We start from the raw sequence: 23032 nt of genomic DNA, 5'->3' as shown, positions 1-23032 counted from the left end.
TATATGATACAGTTAAACAATACTGTAAATTTCATTAAGATCTATTTAATAGATTTTGCAAAATAAATTTTGCAATTAAAGGTTTGGCAAAAAAAATTCATTTTTTCAAACTGTTACAGGACTGAAAATAAAGCAGATAGCAAGTTGAAATCGTTTTTGCTTATAGAAATGTACTTTACCTTTCATTTGCAATTTGCAAAACTAAAATACATCAACCACCACGGCGTCAGGAATTTTTTTAAATAAACATTAATTATTGGCGTTGCGCGCAGGACACCGAATAGTTTGCTCTGATTGGGCATTCCAATGACCTTTGATAATTATTGATACATGTTAATTTTTAGTACATTTCAATATAAATAAATAAATTTGTTTATTGCAAAATAAAAACACATACTCTATCCTTTGAAATAACACTTTTTTTAGCAAAAACTTTCTTTGTTCATATATTTTAACTTGAGAATAAAAGTTTATTATTTTTAAACGTATGCAATTGTTTAAACTATATTTCACAAACAATAATAAAATTAGTTTGATTTTTGTGGAATAAAAATATTAAAATACAACAAAATATAGAGTAAGAAAATAATATATTAGATGAAGATTGGAAGAAATTTTGGTGGAAATCAACTTCATGTGAATCGAACACCGCTGTCCTGCGCGTAGCACCAATAATTAATGTTTATTTAAAAAATTCCTGACGCTGTGGTAGTTAATCGATTTTAATTTTGCAAATTGCAAATGAAAGCTACAGTACACTTCTATACGCAAAAAAAAATTTCAACTTGCTATCTGCTTTATTTTTAGTCCTGTAACATTTTGAAAAAAATGAATTGTTTTTGCGAAAGCTGGATTGCAAAATTTATTTTGCAAAATCTATTGAACCAATCCTAATGAAATTTACAGTGTTGTTTTACTGTATCATAAAGTTTTTCCGGGTGAAATATGAAGGTCATAAGTGTAGCATAAACGGTTGAAAAACGTAAAATGCCAATATTTGTTTTTGTATGGTTTTTTTCGCAATTATTGCTATTTTGCAACAAGGGTGATTATTTTTTTCAACTTTTAACTCATTCTATATTGTAGGATATTTAATTACGAAACTTTTATGTCAGTACATCTTTTCTGGGAAATGAATACATTTAAAGTTATAATCAAAAAACGAAGAAAAAAATCGAATTTTTCCTTAATTTTTTGACATTTTAATTATTTAAACAATGTTCCGGACCTTTTTGAGAGGGAGGATAACTCAAATATTATTATTTGAGTTATTTTCAAGCAATTTCTGCAAAAAAATTTGAGTCACCTCTCAACGTCCATCTCAAAACAGATGGGCCCTGGACTATAAGAATTATTGTGCATTTAATGGTAGAAGCATATAATTTGGACCACATATACTACACATATAGAGGTTCAAATTTAGACACGAGGCCATCTCAGTTTTTGTTCCTTTTACAAAAATGGCGAGCATTCAAAATGGCGACTATACATATGTGACTAATATCACGATAACTTTTGAACGAAACGTCAGATTTCAACCAAATTTGGTATTTTTTTGATGAATAATATCGAGGTCTTGAACCGGAAGAATCGATTTACCAGAATTTGTGTTTTTACTGTTTTTTATGTAGTAATATGTTGTCTTTTTCAATTCTTTCACCCTGTATATATAAAGTTTTCAACAAGGTAATAACACCATTGAAAAGAGTGTAAATATATTTTTTAGGAATTACTTTGAACTTTTCAGTTGTGTTAATTACCATTTAATAAATGCAAACGTATGTTCACATGTACCTACGGGCGGCAGATTCATTTTGAATTCCCGCCATTTTTGTAAAAGACTGAATCTGAGATGGCCTCATATCTAAATTTGAATCTTTGTATGTGTAGTATGTGTGGTCCAAATTATATGCTACTACCATTAAATGCATAATAATTCTTATATTATTATTTGCACGAATCTGCCGCACATAGGTACCTACATGTGAAGATAAGTTATGCTTGTATTAAATGATAATTAATATAACTAAAGAATTCAAAATATTTCCTAAAACATATTTTTACGCTCTTTTCAACGCTGGTATCACCTTTTTGAAAAATTAATATATACAGGGTGAAAGGATTGAAAAAGAAACAACATATTTTTACATAAAAAAAACAGTAAAATCACAAATTCTGGTAAACCGATTCTTCCGGTTCAAGACCTCGATATTATTCATCAAAAAAAGAACCTATATACCAAATTTGGTTGAAATCTGACATCTCGTTCAAAAGTTATCGTGCTATTAGTCACATATGTATAGTCGCCATTTTGAATGCCCGCCAACTTTGTAAAAGGAACAAAAACTGAGATGGCCTCGTATCTAAATTTGAACCTCTACATGTGTAGTATATGTGGTCCAAATTATATGCTTCTACCGTTAAATGCACAATAATTCTTATAATATTTGCACGAATCTGCCGCATTTATAGGTACATGTGAAGATACGTTTTGCCCTTAATAAATGGTAATTAACATAACTAAAAAGTTAAAAATATTTCCTAAAAAATATTTTTTCGCTCTTTTTAATGGCCGTATTAACTATTTGAAAAATTAATACATACAGGGTGAAATAAAAAAAACAACATATTTTTACAAAAAAAAAACAAGGAGAAACACAACTTCTGGTAAACCGATTCTTCCGGTTCAAGACCTCGATCGTACACATAAAAAAGAGCCTATATACCAAATTTGGTTGAAATCTGAAATCTCTTTCAAAAGTTATCGTGCTATTAGTCACATATGTATAGTCGCCATTTTGAATCCCCGCCATTTTTGTAAAATGCAAAATCTGATATCGCTTCCTATTAGAATGGGAGATATTATACAGAAGTTCAGCCACGATTTTCTAAGTCCTGCCTTTTGCAATACTGGAAGGGTAGACGATGTACTTACAATCTGTGGAAACATCCACAAATTTCCTGTGACATTTTCCTGTAAAAATGAGATTTTCCCAAAAAATAAAAATAGGGTTTTGCGATGAATTTCTAAGTCCTGCCATATCCGTAGATAGACAGGATACTATCGATTTTATGAAGAAAATTTTTTGGGCAGGAGGGTTGCAAACGGGGTAACGGAGTATATATGTATACAAACATGTAAGGAAAATAATGAAATTTTCATGATTTTCAAGGTCCTGCCAACTAAATAAACTAAACATATTTATTTCAAAATGCCCAAAAAAAATAATTGGCATGACGTCTCCTAATGTTTAAGTATACTTGTCCCTTGGAAAATTCTGCGGAAAATTTTCACCCTGATTCCGTGATTTTCTTAGTCCTACCTTTAAAAAGTTATAATACTTAAATACAATCAATACCTTTTTGGTACTCGGCAGGAAGGTTAAATGGTTCTTGTAAGACGGCAGGAGTCCTAGATTTGTAAGAAAATTCGTGAAAAAGTCAACGATTTTCTGAGTCATGCCATTTTGCACATGTCTCAAGAATCTTAATATAAGTCTATTTACAAAGAGGCAGGATGGTTTTATGGTTATTTTGTATACAGGGTGGGGCATTAGTGTGACAAAGTCCAATTACTCGTTTGTCGTAAGATATACGAAAAAAGTTATCTAGGTAAAACATGGGCCACAGATAGGACTATGATTTAACAGTATTTTCTAATATACAGGGCTACCCGTTTTGACAGGGTGACACAAATTTATGTTTTTTTAAATGGAATACCCTGTATATTTTTACATTTTTGGATTCTACTCGATGTTTTCTTTAATAAAATATAGTGTTTTGAAATATTATACGAGGTAGTTTAAAATATAATTACGTTTTTTTGTTAATTTTGTAGGAACATTCACACCCTATACATATTGTTCGTGATTGATATCCAAACTTCTATTAATTTATGTTTAAACGATTTTTAATATAGTCTACTATTGTCAGTTATTAATAGTATACCAAAATGTTTAATTTTAGTATACGGGGTTGGTTGAAACTCGGAATGAGTATTTTCTGGGTTTTCTTAAATAGGACACCCTGTATTTTAGTATTATAATAAAATGATATTTTATGGTACCTTTTTATTTGTTAAGCATTTTCTATACCATATTTATACAGTGCTAGTCAAAAGTCCGTACCCCCCCTCGTATCTTTTGAACGGTTATACATATAATAGTGAAATTTGGAGGGAGGAAATAAACGGACGTACGCTTTTTAACTAGTCATGACAGGTGACGTAATAGTGACAGATGGCTTTACAGCGCCACTGTGACAGATAATTTTATATGGAACCTTATGGCAAGTGACACCTCATTTGAAAGGTATTGAAAATATCTATTCAGTCATACTAATTTTTTTGGGTTTAAGTTGATTTTGATTTTGGTGAATAAATGAAATAAATATAACTTTGTAATTTTGCATTTAATTATTAAAAATTCAAATGTCCGCCCATGGTTATTTTGTCAAAAAAGTTGACACTTTTCAGCTCTTTAGTAGTTTTTACGTCATCGTCAACCGTTTTGACAAGTAACCATAGGCGGAGGTTTGAATTTTTATTAATTAAATGCGAAGCTACAATTTTTTATTATTTCATTTATTCATCCAAATGAGCTTAAACTCAAACAAAATTAGTATAGCTGAATGGGTATTTTCAATACCTATCAAACGAGGTATCGCTTACCATAGGGTACCATTTAAAATTATCTGTCACAGTGGCGCTGTAAAGTCATCTGTCACTTTTACGTCACCTGTCATGACTAGTTAAGAAGCCTACGTCCGTTCATTTCCTTCCTCCAAATTTCACTATTATAAGTATACTAATTTCGGCAGTAAATTGATACAGACAGATTACTCAGGTGGTTTTTGGGGTTTCTGAACAAGAATGTCACATTAGAACAGATCTTTACCTAGTGCTCGGGGTGACTGATATACACGCCATATTCTTAAATTGCGAGGCTTTCAGACACTAAAGTGATGCAAGTAGATTACTCGAGGAGTTTTGTGGTTGCTGAAGATGAATACGCCATCAGAATCGACCTCCAAAAACCCTCTAAATTCGACATCAGTCACCCTGGGCACCAGGTGCTCCGAGGGTCGGTTGTAATGTCATATTCGCGTTCGGCCATCCCAAAAACCCTCAAATAATCTGTTTTCTTTAATTTATTGCCGATATCCCACGAAACTCCAGATGACGTGCTTTAGCAGCCACTCTGGGCACTAGGTGATTCGGAGGTCGGTTCTGCTTGCGTATTCGTAACTCCATAAGCCTCCCAAATAACAAAATTTTGCCCTTAATACACTGATTTTGACAGGTTTATGCACTTTTGGATGCATGTTATGCACTAAAATGCAATTTCCACCCATTTTTATGTTGTACACCTTTTCCTGATGTTATCCTGAACACAATGCAAAAAGTTGCAAGTAGATAGGTGCTGTATTTAAAAATCGATTTATTCTGGTGATGTTAGTGTTGGGACATTTTGCTATTAGATATAGGAAACAATATCAGGACAATATCTACAATCCTACAATATCAGGAAAACCAGTTGAGTGCGGCAACTTAGCGCCTGTTACATGCGTGTGTATATTGTGGGAAGTAAGAAGGCGGGATAAAATTGCTACGCAACAAAAATATATTGATAACAAAAAACAACGTTTCATGAAAATAAAACACGGCTAAACAAATCTTAATGTCCGCTTACCAATGAAACGAGTGTGATTCATGCTCATAAAACATTTTTATTTTCGGAGAGTCGCATAAATGGCCGGACGTCTATTTGTTTAGCAGTGTTTTATTTCCATGAAACGTGATTTACGTTTCATGTTTCTTTGATGTGCGGCCTGCCTAAGGGAGCTAAAGCTCTTTACAGATGGCGCATTGTAATTAATTTTTTGTATCTCCAGAACGCTTCCATTTTGAAAGACAAAAACTGGTCCGCCTTTTTTTCTTCCAGAGATAAATCGATTCCATGAATTGCGAATCTCTAGTACCAGTCATAGGAATCTTTTTTGTCTTTCCCTTTTAGGTATTTTTGACACTAGATTATTAAATTGTGAGGTATTCTAGTACTAAAAGGTACTCCTGCTTTAAGTCAGTAGGATGCACGGTTTTCTGGAAAAATCCTTTTTAAAATTTTTCGTTTGTTGAATTTGAAAAAAATTTTTAAAAAATTAAATAAAACGGTGTATTTGCCGACTCAAAGCAAGAGTAACTTTTAGTACTAGAATACCTCATAATTTAATACTCTACTCTCAAAAATGTCTAAAAATTTAAAGACCAATAAGTTATGAGATAAAATATCCCTTGATCTACCCAAGACGGATGCCGATGACCAGTACTAGAAATTCACAATTGATAAAATCGATTCATCTCTGGAAGAGAAATAAACGTAGCCGTTTTCGTTTTCCTAAATAGAATTTTTCTAAATTTTTTTAAACTCAAAAAACCAAAAAACGAAAAATTTTTCAAATCGATTTTTCTAGAAAACTGCGTATTCTTCTGAGTTAAAGCAAAAATACCTTTTAGTACAAAACTATCCCAGAATTTAATAATACAGTGTCAAAAATGCTTAAAAGTTAGACAGAAAAGTATTCGATAAAATATCCGTTTCCGTACCCAAAACGGACCCCTATGACCGGTATTAAAATTGACAATTGATAATTGACATTTGACAATTGACCTCTGGAAGATCAATAAGTGTACCAGTTTTCGTTTTTCCAAATAAAAGCATTCTGGAGCTATTTTAAACAAACTAATTACAATACTTCGATATGCTTCTTCTAGACGAAGCATATCGAAGTAGAGGTCGTCCGCCAACCAGATGGTCTGATGACATCAAACGGATCGACAGAAACTTGATGCAGACAGCAAAGGACAGAAATGCATGGAGAAGACTGAGGGAGACCTATATCCAGCAGTGGATAGATCCGAGTTGAATTATGACGATGATGAATTACAAGACGCCATCTTTAAAGAGCTCTAGCTTTCCACGGAAGCATTTTTGAACTAGGTGAATTGAGTTAAATTTTCTTAAAATTATCTGAGGAATCTCCGGTTTTCGTTTGTTATGAGAGTTTCTGGACACCCTGTATAATATAATGGGTAGGTAAATTTCCTACTATAACCAATAAATTGTAAAAATTGTTTATTTACTTTTATTGCGTTTACTTAGATAAAAATATGATCTAATCACTTAAAATAAAGATGTCACAGTTTGCTATTAGATTTGAAAAGTGTGTAAAAATTCAGAGACATTATTCGGGAAAATAATATTTAATAGGATACGATTGTTTTAATGATATACAAATTAATTTTTTGTATTATTCATCTTTGCGGTTATCCTGCCAAGTTTTAAACGGTTTTAGATTAGTGTTTTTAAGCATACTCGACATGGCGTGACTCAGAAAATTGTGGTGATATGAATATGTTTGTATAACACCCTGAAATAATTTTACAGACACACGATTAAATTTTTTTTTATACAAAATAACTATACAATCATCCTGCCTCTTTGAAAATAGATTTATATTAACCTTCTTGAGATATGTGCGAAATGGCATGACTTGGAAAATCGTGTAATTTTCCACGAATTTTCTTACACATTTTTTAACTATATATAGTAAAAAAGCTGTAACTAAGCATCCTGTCATTTTGAATAATGTCTACTGAAATTATTTATTTTATAACAAAATTTATTTTATGACTTAAAAAATCACGGAACCAGAGTGAAAATTTTATACAGAATTTTCCAAGAAACAAGTGAAGTTAAACATTAGGTGACGTCATGCCAACATTTTTTTTGGTCATTTTGAAATAAATATGATTAATTTATTAAGTTGGCAGGACTTAGAAAATTATGAAAATTTCATTATTTTCATTAAGTACATGTTTGTATATCTGTATACTCCCTTAGTCCTTTTGCAACCGTCCTGCCCAAAAATTTTTCTTCATAAAATAGATAGTATCCTGTTATTCTATGGATATGACAGGACTTAAAAATTAATCGCAACTCCCAATTTTTTTTTTCATGGAAAATCTAATTTTCACAGGAAAATGTCACAGGAAATCAGTGGATTTTTCCACAAATTGTAAGTACCTTCTCTAACCTTCCTTTATTGCAAAGGGCAGGACTTAGAAAATCGTGGTTGAACTTCTGTTAATACCTCCCGGTTTATATCTAATTTTGAACCTTTATATGTATAGTATAATATGTGGTCCAAATTGTATGCTTCTATCATTAAATGCACAATTCTTATAGTATTTGCACGAATCTGCCGCACTAAAATGTTTTTTAATCATGACACTACTTGTTTTCTTGCTGCACCTCTACAGCCCTCTATTTTGCCTTTAAGGAGCCATCTATTTTGCCAGTTGTAATTTTTTATATCGATTTTCCCTCACTATATGTCCCAGATAAGACATTTTCCGGTGTTTAGCAGTCTTTAGCGGTTTTCTATCTTTGTTGGCCTTCCTTAATACTTCTTCATTAGTTTTTATTGCTGTCCAAGTTATCTTCAGATCCGTCTATGAATCCACATTTCCAATGCCTCAATTCTGCTCATGATCGATACCTTTAGCGTCCACATTTCGGCACTTTCTCAAACATAGCACTGAACCATTTTTTGTCTTAGTTCTAAACTGAGATGATTATTACAAAGAAATGACTTCATTTTCATAAAAGTAGTTTTGTCAGAGCTATTCTTATAAATTAGCTAGGTACTTGAAATGTGGTATTACATTACATAAGGATAGTTAGAATAGCATGGACACAGAAGAACACAAACACGGATGTATTCCGAGAAATGGGCCAAGAATACGAAATAATAAACACAATAAAAATAAAAAAGTTACAATATCTGAAAAACGTAATGAGGAGACAGCGATATGCAACACAGGGAAAGACGATACAGGGAAAGATAAGAGGAGAAAGAAGTATAGGAAAAAGGAGAGTGTCATAGTTAAAAAAATTTAAGAGACTGGTTTAAATGCAGTACAATAGAACTCTTTAGAGCAGAGCAGCAGTAAGTAGAGTAAAGATAATGATGATATCCCAAGCCCGATTGGGAAACGGCGCTTAATTCTATCTTCAGCATCCATCTATGAATCCACATTTCCAATACCTCAATTCTGTTCGTGATCGATGTCTTTAGTGTCTACACTTCTGCCCCATACAAAAGTACAAACCAAGCATACCACTTATCTATTCTTTGTTTTAGTGCTAAACCGGAATGATTGCAAAGAAATGAATTCATCTTCACAAAAGTACATTTAGTTATTACTATTCTTATAAATAAGCTAGTCATTTGAAATGTGGTATTATAGAAGGATACTTAAAATAGCATGGACACAGAAGAACACAAACACGAGAATGTATTGCGAGAAATGGGCAAAGAATACGAAATAATAAACAATAAAAATAAAAAAAGCTACAATATCTGCAACACGTAATGAGGAGACAGCGATATGAAATACAGGGAAAGATTATACAGGGAAACATAAACGGAGAAAGAAGTATAGGAAGAAAGAGAGTGGCATAGTTAAGACATTTAAGAGACTGGTTTAAAGACAGTTAAATAGAACTCTTTACAGCAAAGTAGCGATAAATAAAGTAAAGATAGTGATAATATCCCAAGCCCGATTGGGAAACGGCGCTTAAAGAAGAAGGGATTATTTAAGCAGTAGAGACAAATAACTTCATTTAGTAAATAATACACTAATCACAAAAAGTATCGCATAATTTTTGAAACGGAAAAAATTAAAAATAATTTTTAATTTATAGCAGAATGTTATAATAATCGTCTATCCTCTCCTTTAGGTATTTACAAACCCATAACATTTCAAGTTGAAGCGTGTTTTTGCCGAAAAAAAACAGTAAACAAAACTTTGTTAAAGGAGAATATGTATTTATTTTGGCTCAATATATTGTATATTGGTCCAAGAGCTGTGAGACATTTTTGAGTAGGTATTTTAGGCAACCTGAAATTTTTTCATGTGACTCTTCTATGATAGTCTAATACAAAAATGCCGGTCTGGCTGGAGGGTAGCGGTTATTTTCCCCAAAAATCCCCCCCAAAGTTAACAAAAGGGTAAAAATTTTTATTACAAAAAATATCATTGACGTGACTTTAAAGTAAATTTAAATATTCAAATATAAAGAAAATATACAGGCCAGGCGATTTTAACTCTGCAAGATATTTGCATGGGCGCCCCAGGATTATTCAGGGGATGCATCTGAACTTCAGAAGATTTCATCTCAATCTGTACATACTATTAACCGGTATAAAATATACAACTATACATGCATAGCTATGTACATTCCTTCCGGACAGGGAGGTGCAATTGTTATTATGACAGGGTATTTTTTAATTTTAAAAATAAATATTCTAAAAAAGACAGGCTTTTTGGTGAAATTTTCCAATTGCTAGGTGATCGAACAAATTACGCGTGCATATAAATGAAAAGCGCTATAGGTAAGCAACAGTGTGAGAAAGAGCGTATACCGATAGCTGTTTGCGTCCTCTGTTGTAGCTGAGCGAGTCCGTTCGCTCGAGAAAAATCACGTGACCTGGCGATATCCATATTGTTGTTCCTCGAAACGTTAGAGTAATTATTGTATATTATAGCTTTTTAAGTAACTTTTTCTTAATTAAAGAAAAATAATACAATAGATTTTGCAAATATTATAAACAAATTTATTATTTAATTAAATATTATAGGTAGAAAAGTATAAAACTATAAACTAAATTAATTCTGTGTCCGAATCTTGTACTTTTTCTTTGAGCTCTGAGCTTAAATATCTGAACTCCTCATCTGAGCTTAAATATTCATTCTCTTCTTCTTCGTCAGACTCCCCTCGAGACTCAGATTCCTCTTCTACATGATCTGTAAATAGTTGTAATATGTATTTAGAATTAATTAAAAATTAATTAGTGATTAATTAGTTGAGTTGCTACGGATTCTCCGTCCTTTTATATGGAGTCGAAGCCTGTTGTTGAGATGTGGAATTATCGAATAATGTTAAATATATCAAGGATACACGTAACAAACACGGAAACATTAGGGAAGATGAAAAAGGCAAAAGAAATACTCAACACTATGAACGAAAGAAACATGAGCTACTTTGGTCATATATGTACTAAGAAATAAAATACCTAATGTGATTGGTTATATAAGGAAAAGTATTAAGCATTGGTTATATAAGTAAGAATAGGTAGCAACTTAATCAATTAATCACTAATTAATTTTTCATTAATTCTAAATACATATTACAACTATTTACAGATCAGGTAGAAGAATCTGATTCTCGAGGGGAGTCTGACGAAGAAGAAGAGAATGTATATTTATTTTAGCTCATTTTTCTTTCCTTCATATTGTTGAGTATTTATTTTCCCTTTTTCATCTTTCTTAATGTTTCCGTGTTTGTTAAGTGTTGTGTCCATGCTATATTTTACATTAGTCGATAACACCACATTTCAAAAATGGCAAGTATTTCTTCAGATGCGCCCGTGATTGTCCAGGCTTCGACTCCGTATAAAAGGACAGAGAATACGTAGAGAAACTCAATTAATTAATCACTGATTAATTTTTAACTAATTCTAAATACATATTACAACTATTTACAGATCGTGTAGAAGAGGAATCAATAGTAAGTTCAGATGAGGAGTTTGAAGAAGAAGTACAAGATTCGGACACAGAATTAATTTAGTTTATAATTTTATACTTTTCTACCTATATATTTATAATAATAAATATGTTTTTTTTTGTTTCATATTTGCAAAATCTATTGTATATTACGTATTATTTTACTTTAATTAAGAAAAATTACTTAAAAAACTATAATATATATAATAATTACTCTAACGTTTCGAGGCACGACAACATAGATATGGCCAGGTCACGTGATTTTCTCGAGCAAACGGACTCGCTCAGCTACAACAGAGGACGCAAACAGCTATCGGTATACGCTCTTTCTCACACTGATGCTTACCTATAGCGCTTTTCATTTATATGCAAGCGTAATTTGTTTGATCAAATGGCAATTGGAAAATTTCATGAAAAAAAAAACTGTCTTTTTTGAATATTTATTTTTACAATTAAAAAATACCCTGTCAAAATAACAATTGCACCTCCCTGTCCAGAAGGAATGTACATATATATGCATGTATAGTTGTATATTTTTTACTCGTTAATAGTATGTACAGATTCAAATGAAATCTTCTGAAGTTCAGATGCACCCCCTGAAAATAATCCTGGGGCGCCTATGCAAATATCTTGCAGAGTTAAAATCGCCCTCAAATCGTCTGGCCTGTTTATTTCCTTTATATTTTATTATTTAAATTTACTTTCAAGTCATATCAATGATATTTTTTGTAATAACAATTTTTACCCTTTTTTAATTTTGGGGGGGATTTTTGGGGAAAATAACCGCTACCCTCCAGCCAGACCGGCATTTTTGTATTAGGCTATCATAGAAGAGTCACCTGAAAAATTTTCAGGTTGCCTAAAATACCTACTCAAAAATGTCTCACAGCTCTTATACTAGTCCGATTTTGACGTCGAAACGTTAATAAAATCATTTTTTTGGTAAAATTGTGGCTTATTTCCCATTTAGAATAGTTAATTGCAAAAATGCCACAAGGAAATAACTTCAGAACAACAATAGAAATTGTATAGGTACTTACCAAATTTCAATTAATTCACAATTTAACAACAATTTATTGGCTCCTAGTTCCACAATAGCTACGGTGAAGTCGTTGACATACACCATTCGAATGGAATCCTGCGACACCCTGTATCCCGTGTAATTTTTAGGCACGACGAGTATATTCGCGGGGCGCCCGATCTTCGAAAAGTCGGGAAACTTCAAGGAAAACGACGGCATGGACTTCCCGTCAATCCCGAGTAAACACAAAAACAGCAAAGTCGCGAACATTACCGTCACATTCTTTAGTTTTGGCAACAATGTCATTTTGACAGTCTTTTTGTGACAGTTTCGTTCGTTACATTATTTTTGTTAGAACATCTCCTGCCGTTGACGTACCTTCCTGCGAAGCGTGCAGTAGACTGAGCGGATTACCGGTACCACCATATACTCATGTACCTCGCCGGAGTTTGTAGGTCAGTAAAAGAAAATGTTTTATCGTTGTTAAAGTGTTTACATGCTAAACAGACAATTAGTGGGGCAAATTGTGTTCAATGAAAGAGTCGATATAATATTGTCTACACACAACCAAACTTGAAATCATCTGATATTTAAGTCAAGCAATATTTATTTTAAAGCAATTTAATCACCAATGTCCTCTCTGTGGCTCAGTATTAAGGGAGCCTACCTTTGGATCCAAGGGTTGTTTTTTTTGTAAGCATTTATTATTAATCAGAATTAGGTACATATTCTATGAGTTAATTTGATAACAAGTACAATAACTTACTTAAACTATTATAGTATTGTACACTAATATGACGTTATGGGGTACATCACCCAGCGGTTTCACCTCAGTGACTCAGTGTCAGCGAAGATCTATGGGCCATAATCTTCGCAATCTTCTGTTGTTTAGTGGCTGCAGTAGTGATAATATTAATTGGTTGGGGTGGCCTTCCAATTTCTCGTGATGTCTGTTGGCTCTTTCTTGAATTGCTGTGTTGACTAACGGGATGTTTAGGTCTCTATGAAGGGTTTGGTTCGAAATGTACCATGGGGCCTTTGCGATGGTGCGTAGAATTTTTGATTGAGTTTTTTGGATAATTTGTGTATTTGATTTGCTGGCACAACTCCATGTTTTTATACCGTACGTCCATATAGGCTTGATGACTGTTTTATAAATTAGCAGTTTGTTCTCAATTGAGAGCCGAGATTTTCAAGCCAATTAATTTCTTTTACTTTTAACTCAATTTGTTTCTTTTTCTTTAAAATGTGTTGTTTCCAGTTTAATTTAGAATCAAGATGAAGCCCCAGGTATTTGACAATATTCTGTTGTGGTATGTTGACTTGCTTAAGGCTAATATTTGGGCACTGGTCTTTCCTTAGTGTGAAAGTTCGTGACCCGTCAAAATAGCCCGGTCAAAACAGCCCCGTCAAAAAAGCCCCGTCAAAATAGCCCTAACACAAAATAGCCTCGACAAAATAGCCCGCAAACAAAATAGCCCCGACAAAATAGATCGCACACAAAATAGCCCCGGTCAAAACAGCCCCGACTAAAATAGCCCCGGCTAAAACAGCCTCTTATAAACAATTACATAATTATTTATACAAGGTGTCCAAAAACTTTTTTTTAATTTAAATTATTTGACAAAAAGGAAGAATGTATGGGCGATTCCACGAACATACGCCTGTTTTAGATTACTTCGACAACCAATATTTTACTGTGCAACATAAGAAGTACGAAAGTAAATGGCGCTAATAATTATTCCAATAAATAACAATGTAATTTGCAATTTACTTTCATTCTTCTTATTTTGCACAGTAAAATATTCGTTGTCGAAGTAATCCAAAACAGGCGTATGTTCGTGGAATAGGGTATATTTAATTTATTTAATTTAAAATGCATTTTACTATTGCCCGAAAACAGAAAAAAATGTTTATATCATGAATTAACATTGATTTTCGCTTAACTTAAAAATGTTCAAACTTCTAAGAGGCAGGAAAGACAGGACTCGAGTTATCTGAAAAGACAATTTTTATTTAATGTGGTTAAGATAAACATCTGAATAGAGGATAATTACCATTTCCGAAAAAACATTTTTTTAGGAATTATTTCATGATGAATTCTGAAGGGTGCTTTTTTTTCGGGGCTGTTTTGTCGCGGCTATTTTGTCGGTGGGCTATTATTCCGCGGCTATTTTGGCTGCAGGCTATTTTGTCGGAGCTATTTTGTGTGAGGGATATTATGTCGGGGCTATTTTGTCGGAGCCTTTTTGACGGGGCTATTTTGACGGGGTACCGTTGCTGTTATGAGATCAGTGCCTGGTGCCTTCTTTTCATTCAAATGATTAATCTCATATTTGATCTCCTTCGGTGTAAATAAAGTTAGTCGTTCTCGTTGATTAATTGGTAAGGCTAGTTCCTGCTCTACTTCTTGTACTTGGTCATTGTCGTGTGGCTTGAAGACTTCAGTTAGATGTTCAGCAAATAAATCAGCTTTTTCTTTGTTGCTTTTTGCCCATGAGTTGCCAAGAGTTGTGAAAATTTTCTTTATTAATAATTAATAAATAAAAATAATTTATATCCTTGTAGGATCGGTACTCACCTGAGAGACCGCAGATATTCCGATACAATTAGCGTCTTTTTGTAAAGATAACGTAGTCGACCTTACTAAGTAACAAGATATTTACTCTACACATACTACACATTACAGTATAATCTGATGGCCAAATCAACTGTACCATGTCAATGGCCTTAGTTGTCGAGGCATTTAAGTTAAAGAAAAAAAATCATTAATATATAAAAATTAAATAAAACAATAAAATCTAGAAATATTAAATTGAAACTAGCTGTTTTAAAGTCAATAGCAGACTCCTAGGTGCGAAGGGTAACCCTAGTTCCTTTCTCCATCATAGTTCTTGTTTTAATTTCCAGAATGATAGTATAGTTAGTTTAGTTAGAATAGGCTACACATTTGCTACTGGCTGAATGGTGCCCGAAGGTCAAACAAAAGCACAGGTGCACTTAAGCCCGAAGGTCAAACAAAAAAAAGTCAATAGCATAAAAAATAGTAACGTAAAACGGATAATGTTTAAATTGTTTCTTTTTATGTTTTTTTACTAGTCAATGTTACCACGCCTAGCCTTTATGACCATATATGCAAGCTTCAATTTGTGTGGACAGCCTTCTGTTATTGTAGGTTGTTCCGTTCTTCAAAAGCAGCTTGTGTTTTGTGGATTACCCCGGCGGTGAGCTCCAATTTTTTCTTTTAAGCATATCCCACATATTCTCTTTAGGGCTAAGATCGGGTGAGCAATCAGACCACTTCACAACAGCGATATCTTCTGCTTTAAGGAAGTCTGCAGTCACTCTGTTGGTATGTGGAGGTGTATTATATGCATGAAAATTAAATTTTCTCCCATTTCACCTCTCCAGAGCTTAACTGCAGATTCTAAAACCAAATCAATATACCCGCTTGTTGTTAAAGTTGCTTAGATGAAAATTAAAGAGGTTTTTTACCGATCACAATGCCTCCGCAGAATATAACAGTTCATCCTTTATATCTGTGAACAGATTTGTCAGTTTCCGTTCTTGCTTGTCTTTCTCGCCCTCTAAGCTTTAAGTCCACGAATTTGTCGGTCACCTGATTTTAAACAAATATAGCACACTTTCCTAATTCCCAATGTTCCAGTTTTGGTGTTAAAGACAAAGACACCAATTTAGGCGATTAATCTTGTACCACCTTAATTATTCGGGAACCCGTAACTGAATTCTACTATATACTCCTTGGGCACGAACTATTTTTCTTATCGTTTTAACAGAAACACTTATGCCTGGTTGCACCAACAGATCTTAAGTTTAACACGTACTTTAGCGAGCTAGCATACCGAAGCAATATCATATCGTTCATCGCATGTGGCATGCATTGCGAAAAGATACGCATCTGGTTTTCGGTGAAGCTTCGGTGACTTTCGGTGGAATTTCGTTCACCGAAAACCACAGCAGTGGGATTACGAACACTCGATACGAATCGTATTCGCCATGTTTTACCATAGCGCCTTATGGTAAAACATGGCGGATACGATTCGTATCGAGTGTTCGTAATCCCTATGCAGATGTGACACTCAGTGCGTATCTTTCCGCAATGTATGTTATGCGATGTAAGGATATTAGTTCTGGATCCCGCGTATGAAAAAAAAGTTGATTAATAGCAAGCTGAAAATTTGTTAATACCTTAAGGGTGTCTAGTCGGACAAACTGTGATATATGGAAACACTGGAACAGGGGAAGTTTTAATTGTGGAACAGGTTAAAAATTTGGAACGGTCAGAGCACGAAAACGTCACATGTATTTTGTCCGACAGAACTTCCAATTGATTTGTTACCCTTTCATTAAAGTCTCATGCAAACATCAGGCTGATATTTATCACCAAATGGGCATTATAATGAGTGAAACACGTAGAATATGTCAAATGACAGGAATTATGACAGGTGATAAATAGCAGTCTGATTTTTGCATGAGAGTTTAATAAAAGGGTAAAAAATCAATTGGAAGTTCTGTCGGACAAAATACATGTGACGTTTTCGTGGTCTGACCGTTCCAAATTTTTAACCTGTTCCACAATTAAAACTTCACTTGTTCCGGTGTTCCCATATATCAAAGTTTGTCTGACTAGACACCCTTAAGCTATTAACAAATTTTCAGCTTGCTATTAATCAACTTTTTTTTCATACGCGGGATCCAGACCTATATTGCTTTGGTTTGCGAGCTCCCTACGGGCTCAGCTTATGAAACCTACGCGTTGTATCATTGAGTCTTAGGTCAATAATTTTCAGCTTGCTACAATGGATTTCCAGAATGATAAGAATCGAAAATTATGGTGCAACCTAATTAAGACAACCGGGCATTACACCAGCAGCTTCCAAAAGTTGCCTTTTGAGCAGGTAGAAAATGGTTAGGTCCCTTTTTTTGCTTGGACTGTAGTCATTCAGCCAGTCTCAATCAAAAGTAAATGTATTAAAGATATCGCCAATTAGTGAAACATGGTTATTATAATAATATTACAATTTCTTACTTCTTATTTTACCTACTCATTACAGCTAATGTACATACTATGTTAATAAATACTATAAATATATTATACTTAATGTTTATCAAGAACACAATAGTGTATACATTTTACAAATCAAAATATTAATGTTAATATTTAAAATAATTGCATTCTTTTTTGTATTTTTTTTGTTTTGTTTTTTTTTTGTTTTTTTTTTTTGTTTTTTTGTCACTACGATAAGATGTCAACCCGGTTCAACACCTCGGAGGTTTAACTCCTCTTAGTGATTTTTTTCTTTAAATTTTTTTTATTTTTTTTATATGTATATTTGTATTTTTTAGTTATTGGATTATTTTAGATAGTAGATTTTTTTAATTTACTCATTTTTTTTTAGTTTTTTTTTTCATTTTTTTATTATTTTTTTTAACTTTTTTTAATATTTCTTTAAACATATTTTACAAATATAACTAATTACAATAATATTTGACTATCCGACAAGAAAGATACCAAACAGTCAAATATTTTTTTTTATTCAGTGACAGAATAAAGAGAATATTTACATAGAGTGGGTCTCTTTTAGCTGCTTGGACAATGAAACCATCGTAGCTAGTCGTTGTTACTTTTTGACGACTTTACCTTACTCTATTTTTAAGCTTTCCTAATTCCTGATACCTAGCATAGGTTTTTGACACAATGCCCTCTGCTACGCCTACCACTGCAGCTATGTACCTCTGAGATATTCCTTGTCTACAAGACCAATAACCTTTCGGCTTTACACGTCCGATATCCTTACTTAAGGAATATTTTCGCTTTTGAACGCAAAAGTTAGTTTATTTTCATTCAAAAAGTTTTTTCAAAAAAAATAAATATTGGTTTGAAATACATGGTGATTCCATATTAGTTTGGTTGTGTCTATATTTTTTTATGGCAGAAATAGAATACCTTTCTTTATTTTGCGTTTTTTATCGTATCTGGGAATTAATAATGAATTGAATTTAACAGAATAAATTTTATAATTTTTTTGTTTGTTTAGTTTAGTTTTCCTACTTAAATGTATTTATGTAAACGTTATTATGCCTTTAATTAATTCTTAGTATTTCGGTACCTGGTTTTATCCGACGTTTTTTCGAGCTACGTAACCTTATGGTTTTCTTGAGTAGCAACGGTTTTTCCTCTTCTTTATATACAGGGTGGCCGGACGAAAATGAAACAGGAAATATTATCATGAAGTACAACATTTTTTATAAATACAGTGACATGTCAATTTTTTATTAACGGCGGATACATTTTTTCAATATTTTCGATTATTTTGGCACATATTGGCATATTTATTGTTCATAAAATACAACGAAACAATAGTTACCCCTTTGCAGAATGGAATAAATCATAGTAATAAAGTCTACAAATGAATGCTTACAACTGACTCACAAGAGAATCCTCTAATTTCAAGTTCTTTATGTTTTTATATCCGTGACCAGACATCTCGTAACGCGGCAATTCGGAACCGGACAATTGGTAACGGACAACTCGTAACGACGACAGTTCGTAACAGCGACACTTCGTAACGGCGACAGTTCGTAACTATACAAATTCGTAACGGACAATTCGTAACGTCAAAATTGAATTATTCTGTTTATTTTTGTTAACATGGAAACTAACTGATATTACAGTTGTCATTGAAATTATGTTTATCAATTTAACGAACAGTACCGGGATAAACATGTTTAACACATTTTATATTTCGTGTTTCAGGATATAGTAAAAGTCTTTAAACACAAACAAATATTTAAATATATACAAACTTTTAAGAATATTTTTAAAAGTTTATCCCTCTTATTGTTCCTTAAATCTGCATATACCTAGACAAAGGAATAATGAAGTAATTCGTGAAATCTTTAAGCCGACAACCGTCTTTAGACATTCCCAACTTTCTAAGTAAACATTTTGTAAAGGAGACATTATAATTACCTGTTATTATAATAAACCTGGTGATACTGATAGTGATTTGATGATATTGATTCGTTAAATTGATAATAGCTATTTGTATAACAAGGGAGGAAAAGGCACTTTACTCCCATGTTGTACATATAGTTTTTCCACCTTCCTCAAATTAATAATAAGTCATTTTTCATTTTTACTTAATTTATTTATGTAACTAACCAACAAAATTTATTAAAAGTAAAACTAACAAGTAGGTACAATATAACTGTCAACTGTCAAATATAAGTCAAATTATTAATGTAAACATTGTTAAATCAAAATAACAATTTACTGTTTTTTACCATTCTGCAAAATACAGGGTGTTTTATAAATAAACGTTAAAATGTATAGATACCTACGTAATAGAAAATAGATATTTTACAGGGCGTCAATAAGTTATATTTCATCAATGAAATATCATGACGTCACTTTTACTTTTCCTCCCTAGGGAGGAAAAGTACAACTTTGCTCCCTACAATCAGGTCCGGAAAAGTATACTTTCGGTAGAGGTAGGTGGAAAACATAATTTCATTTTTTATAACTGTAATAACAAGTTAGTTTCCACGTTAACAAAAATAAACAGAATAATTCAATTTGGACGTTACGAATTGTCCGTTACGAATTTGTATAGTTACGAACTGTCGCCGTTACAAAGTGTCGCCGTTACGAACTGTCGCTGTTACGAATTTTCCGTTACCATTTGTCCGGTTACGAACTGTCGCGTTACGAGATGTCAAGGAACCGTTTATATCATATAATTTACTTAGTAAGACCAATGGTAAGACAAATGCAACAAAAGTACACAAAATATGTGCGAATAAAGAAATTAAAATCTAAATCATTGATGTACTAAATCAAGTTTTTTTTTGAAAATTTGTCGACCTTTCCACTTCTTGCTGTTACACGACTTATTGCATTGCCTTTCTTGAAATTGTTATCCTTTGTTTATTTATAAACGCAGTGTTTATTATTATTATACTTAAAATGACAACATTGTCAGCAAACTGATGTTTTTATTATAGACTATACTATTTCTATTCACCTTAGCCTTACTCATTATTTTTTCTAACATAAAATTAAAAAGCACTAATGGCAGTAGCTCACCCTGTCTTAACCTTATTTTTGAAGTTATACTTCTTTAGGTGCGATTGAGAGTAAAATTTCATAAATCTGCGCGCATGCGCACACAGACAGTATGGCGTTTAGTTGCTAAATCTTTTAAGTTATGTATAAATATCTCAGTGCAAGAAAAGTTGTGAAAATAATATTTAGGTATATTAGTGTTTTTAGTAGATATATTTATTATAATTTTTGTATCTTTGGATTTGTCTTCCTCAGGAGTAAGATTAGTATTATTAAAACATTTTATTGTATATTTATTATACTTCACCTTGTCTGTTTGTTATCGTGAATTGTCATTAGGTAAGTCCGAACCGATACAGACACAGTCCTCGTAGCGTATTTGATATATCATTCGGCCAGAGATCGAGAGGTCTTGAGTTCGAATCCGGAGCAATCCTATACTTTTTTTTGAAGTTATACTTCTTTACCGGCGATAGAGGGTGATTTTTTTATATGTTAAAACCTATCAGCCCGGCGCATGCGCATTATAACTTTGTTCTGATTGGATGTTCAAATGACATGTCAAAAATTATCCGATATGGCAGCTGTGGTTTGGAGGTAAAGGTAAAGGTAAACAAATGTATAATATATTAGTTTTATTGTTGTGAGGACAGAAACAAAAAAGTTTATAATATTGTAGTGACTTTTAAATAGTTTTTAAAAGCAACAGGTACGTAATAATTGTTAATGTATCATGGGTATAAACCTACCTATTTGATCTGCCAAAATACATAGTATGTAATACTTTTATTTATATAATTTGATTACCATCAAAATTTCTATCAATATTCACCTAATATATTGTTTTTTTACTCTATGTTTTGTTGTATTTTTTCAATTCTAAATCATTTCAATTCAAAATTAAAATAATTTGATCAATTTTCAAAATATCAAAATATCACAAGTTTAATCCGTTTAGTTAGTCGATCTTCGTAAATAATGACACATAGTGTCCGTGGCTAAGCGGAGAAGGCGAATGAATTCCAATACCAACCGCTCTTATCAGCGCTGGTTCGAGTCCCAATAGAAACTTTCTTTTTTGTTTTTTTTAATACATTTTATGATTGTAAGTATATTTATTATATAATTGTATTTTCAGAAAATACGTATTTAGTTAAAAAAAAATTCGACAATTAATGTTCAGACATCATGTGTGGCTTGTTTAATGTGTGTGTGTGTTTTATTCTTTTATTATTTTAATTTTTGGCACTGTTCTAATAAAAATGTTTGAGAAGTAGTAAGTATAAATTAGTTTAATATTTAAACAAAATATAAATAAAAAGTATATTAATTTCGTTTAAATCATATAATAGAAGTATAACTTCTTACGTGCGTACAAAGTACACACACATTCTTTTTTTTTATTTTTTTGAAAGCGGTAAGCACAAAATTAGTATTGTGTTTAAAAAAAATTTAAAACAAACTGTTTATAGTATATTAAGTATGGAGAACGGTAAGGGTTTTATACCGATCGAAGACAATTGTTTAAGAAGACAATTATTGTCTGAGATCGGTTACCCTTAACGCTCGACATTAGGGTGGATCGAAAAACGGGTTATTTCTGTTATACAATTCTAATAGCACGGAAAACTTGCGCATAGACGTCATTATAAAGGGAAAAATATTAAAAAAATTTTTTTTTCAAATTTGAAATCGCGCAGAAGGCCTAAAGTTACAAAAAAAGACAAAATACCGGTAATTTTCAAAAACACGTAAAATTACAAAAAAAAAGTCTGTTTTCGTTCTAATAGTGAAAAAAGTGTTGTCAAGAGTGTCCTTAATGCATACAAAAAATGATTAGACCTATTCCCGTTTATCTGAATTCGCGCAAAAAGCCTAAAGTTGCGGGTTGTTTCGTAAAATAACGATATTGCATTATTTTTGACGATTTTTAGACATATTCCAAAACCATACCATTTGTATTTTTAATTTGTAATAGTGTGAAAACCATTCAAAATTGTTTTCCTAATCCATAAAAAATACTTTCAGACCTGATATTCCTTAACTGTATTCCTTAACAGTCAGTTGAGAGGTGTGTAAAACTGGTTACAGAGGCAGCAGAAAAATTGTGCGGGCATGAAAATCGAGATGGTTATATTCGAGCTACTTTAAAATAAAGGCAGCTGATGCCCACATTTAATTCAAAGTCAGAATTTAAAGGGGCTTCTATGTAAATAACCTTTTGCTTACAACAAATACATACATAGTACAGAGTAAATAATTACTGTAAATATTGTAAATAACATTCACCCTG

General features: G+C 32.4%; 2 protein-coding genes across 2 annotated transcripts in view; one reads left to right on the top strand and one right to left on the bottom strand.

Annotated features, from left to right (window-relative positions):
* LOC126884018 (uncharacterized) overlaps positions 1 to 13099 on the bottom strand; it is a 114255-nt gene extending 101156 nt beyond the window's left edge. Inside the window, exon 1 of the mRNA XM_050649796.1 lies at positions 12670 to 13099. Coding sequence (XP_050505753.1) covers positions 12670 to 12956 — 287 coding nt within the window. The 5' untranslated portion in view covers positions 12957 to 13099. The remainder of the gene's footprint in view (positions 1 to 12669) is intronic.
* The window catches only part of LOC114337219 (uncharacterized), a 76775-nt gene continuing 66710 nt past the window's right edge, over positions 12968 to 23032 (top strand). The window contains exon 1 of the mRNA XM_050649804.1: positions 12968 to 13105. The gene's annotated coding sequence lies outside the window, so the exon portion shown is untranslated. The remainder of the gene's footprint in view (positions 13106 to 23032) is intronic.

Source organism: Diabrotica virgifera, chromosome 1 (genome assembly GCF_917563875.1).
Source record: "Diabrotica virgifera virgifera chromosome 1, PGI_DIABVI_V3a".
NCBI lineage: Eukaryota > Metazoa > Arthropoda > Insecta > Coleoptera > Chrysomelidae > Diabrotica > Diabrotica virgifera.
This window is presented reverse-complemented; position numbering and strand designations above follow the sequence as displayed.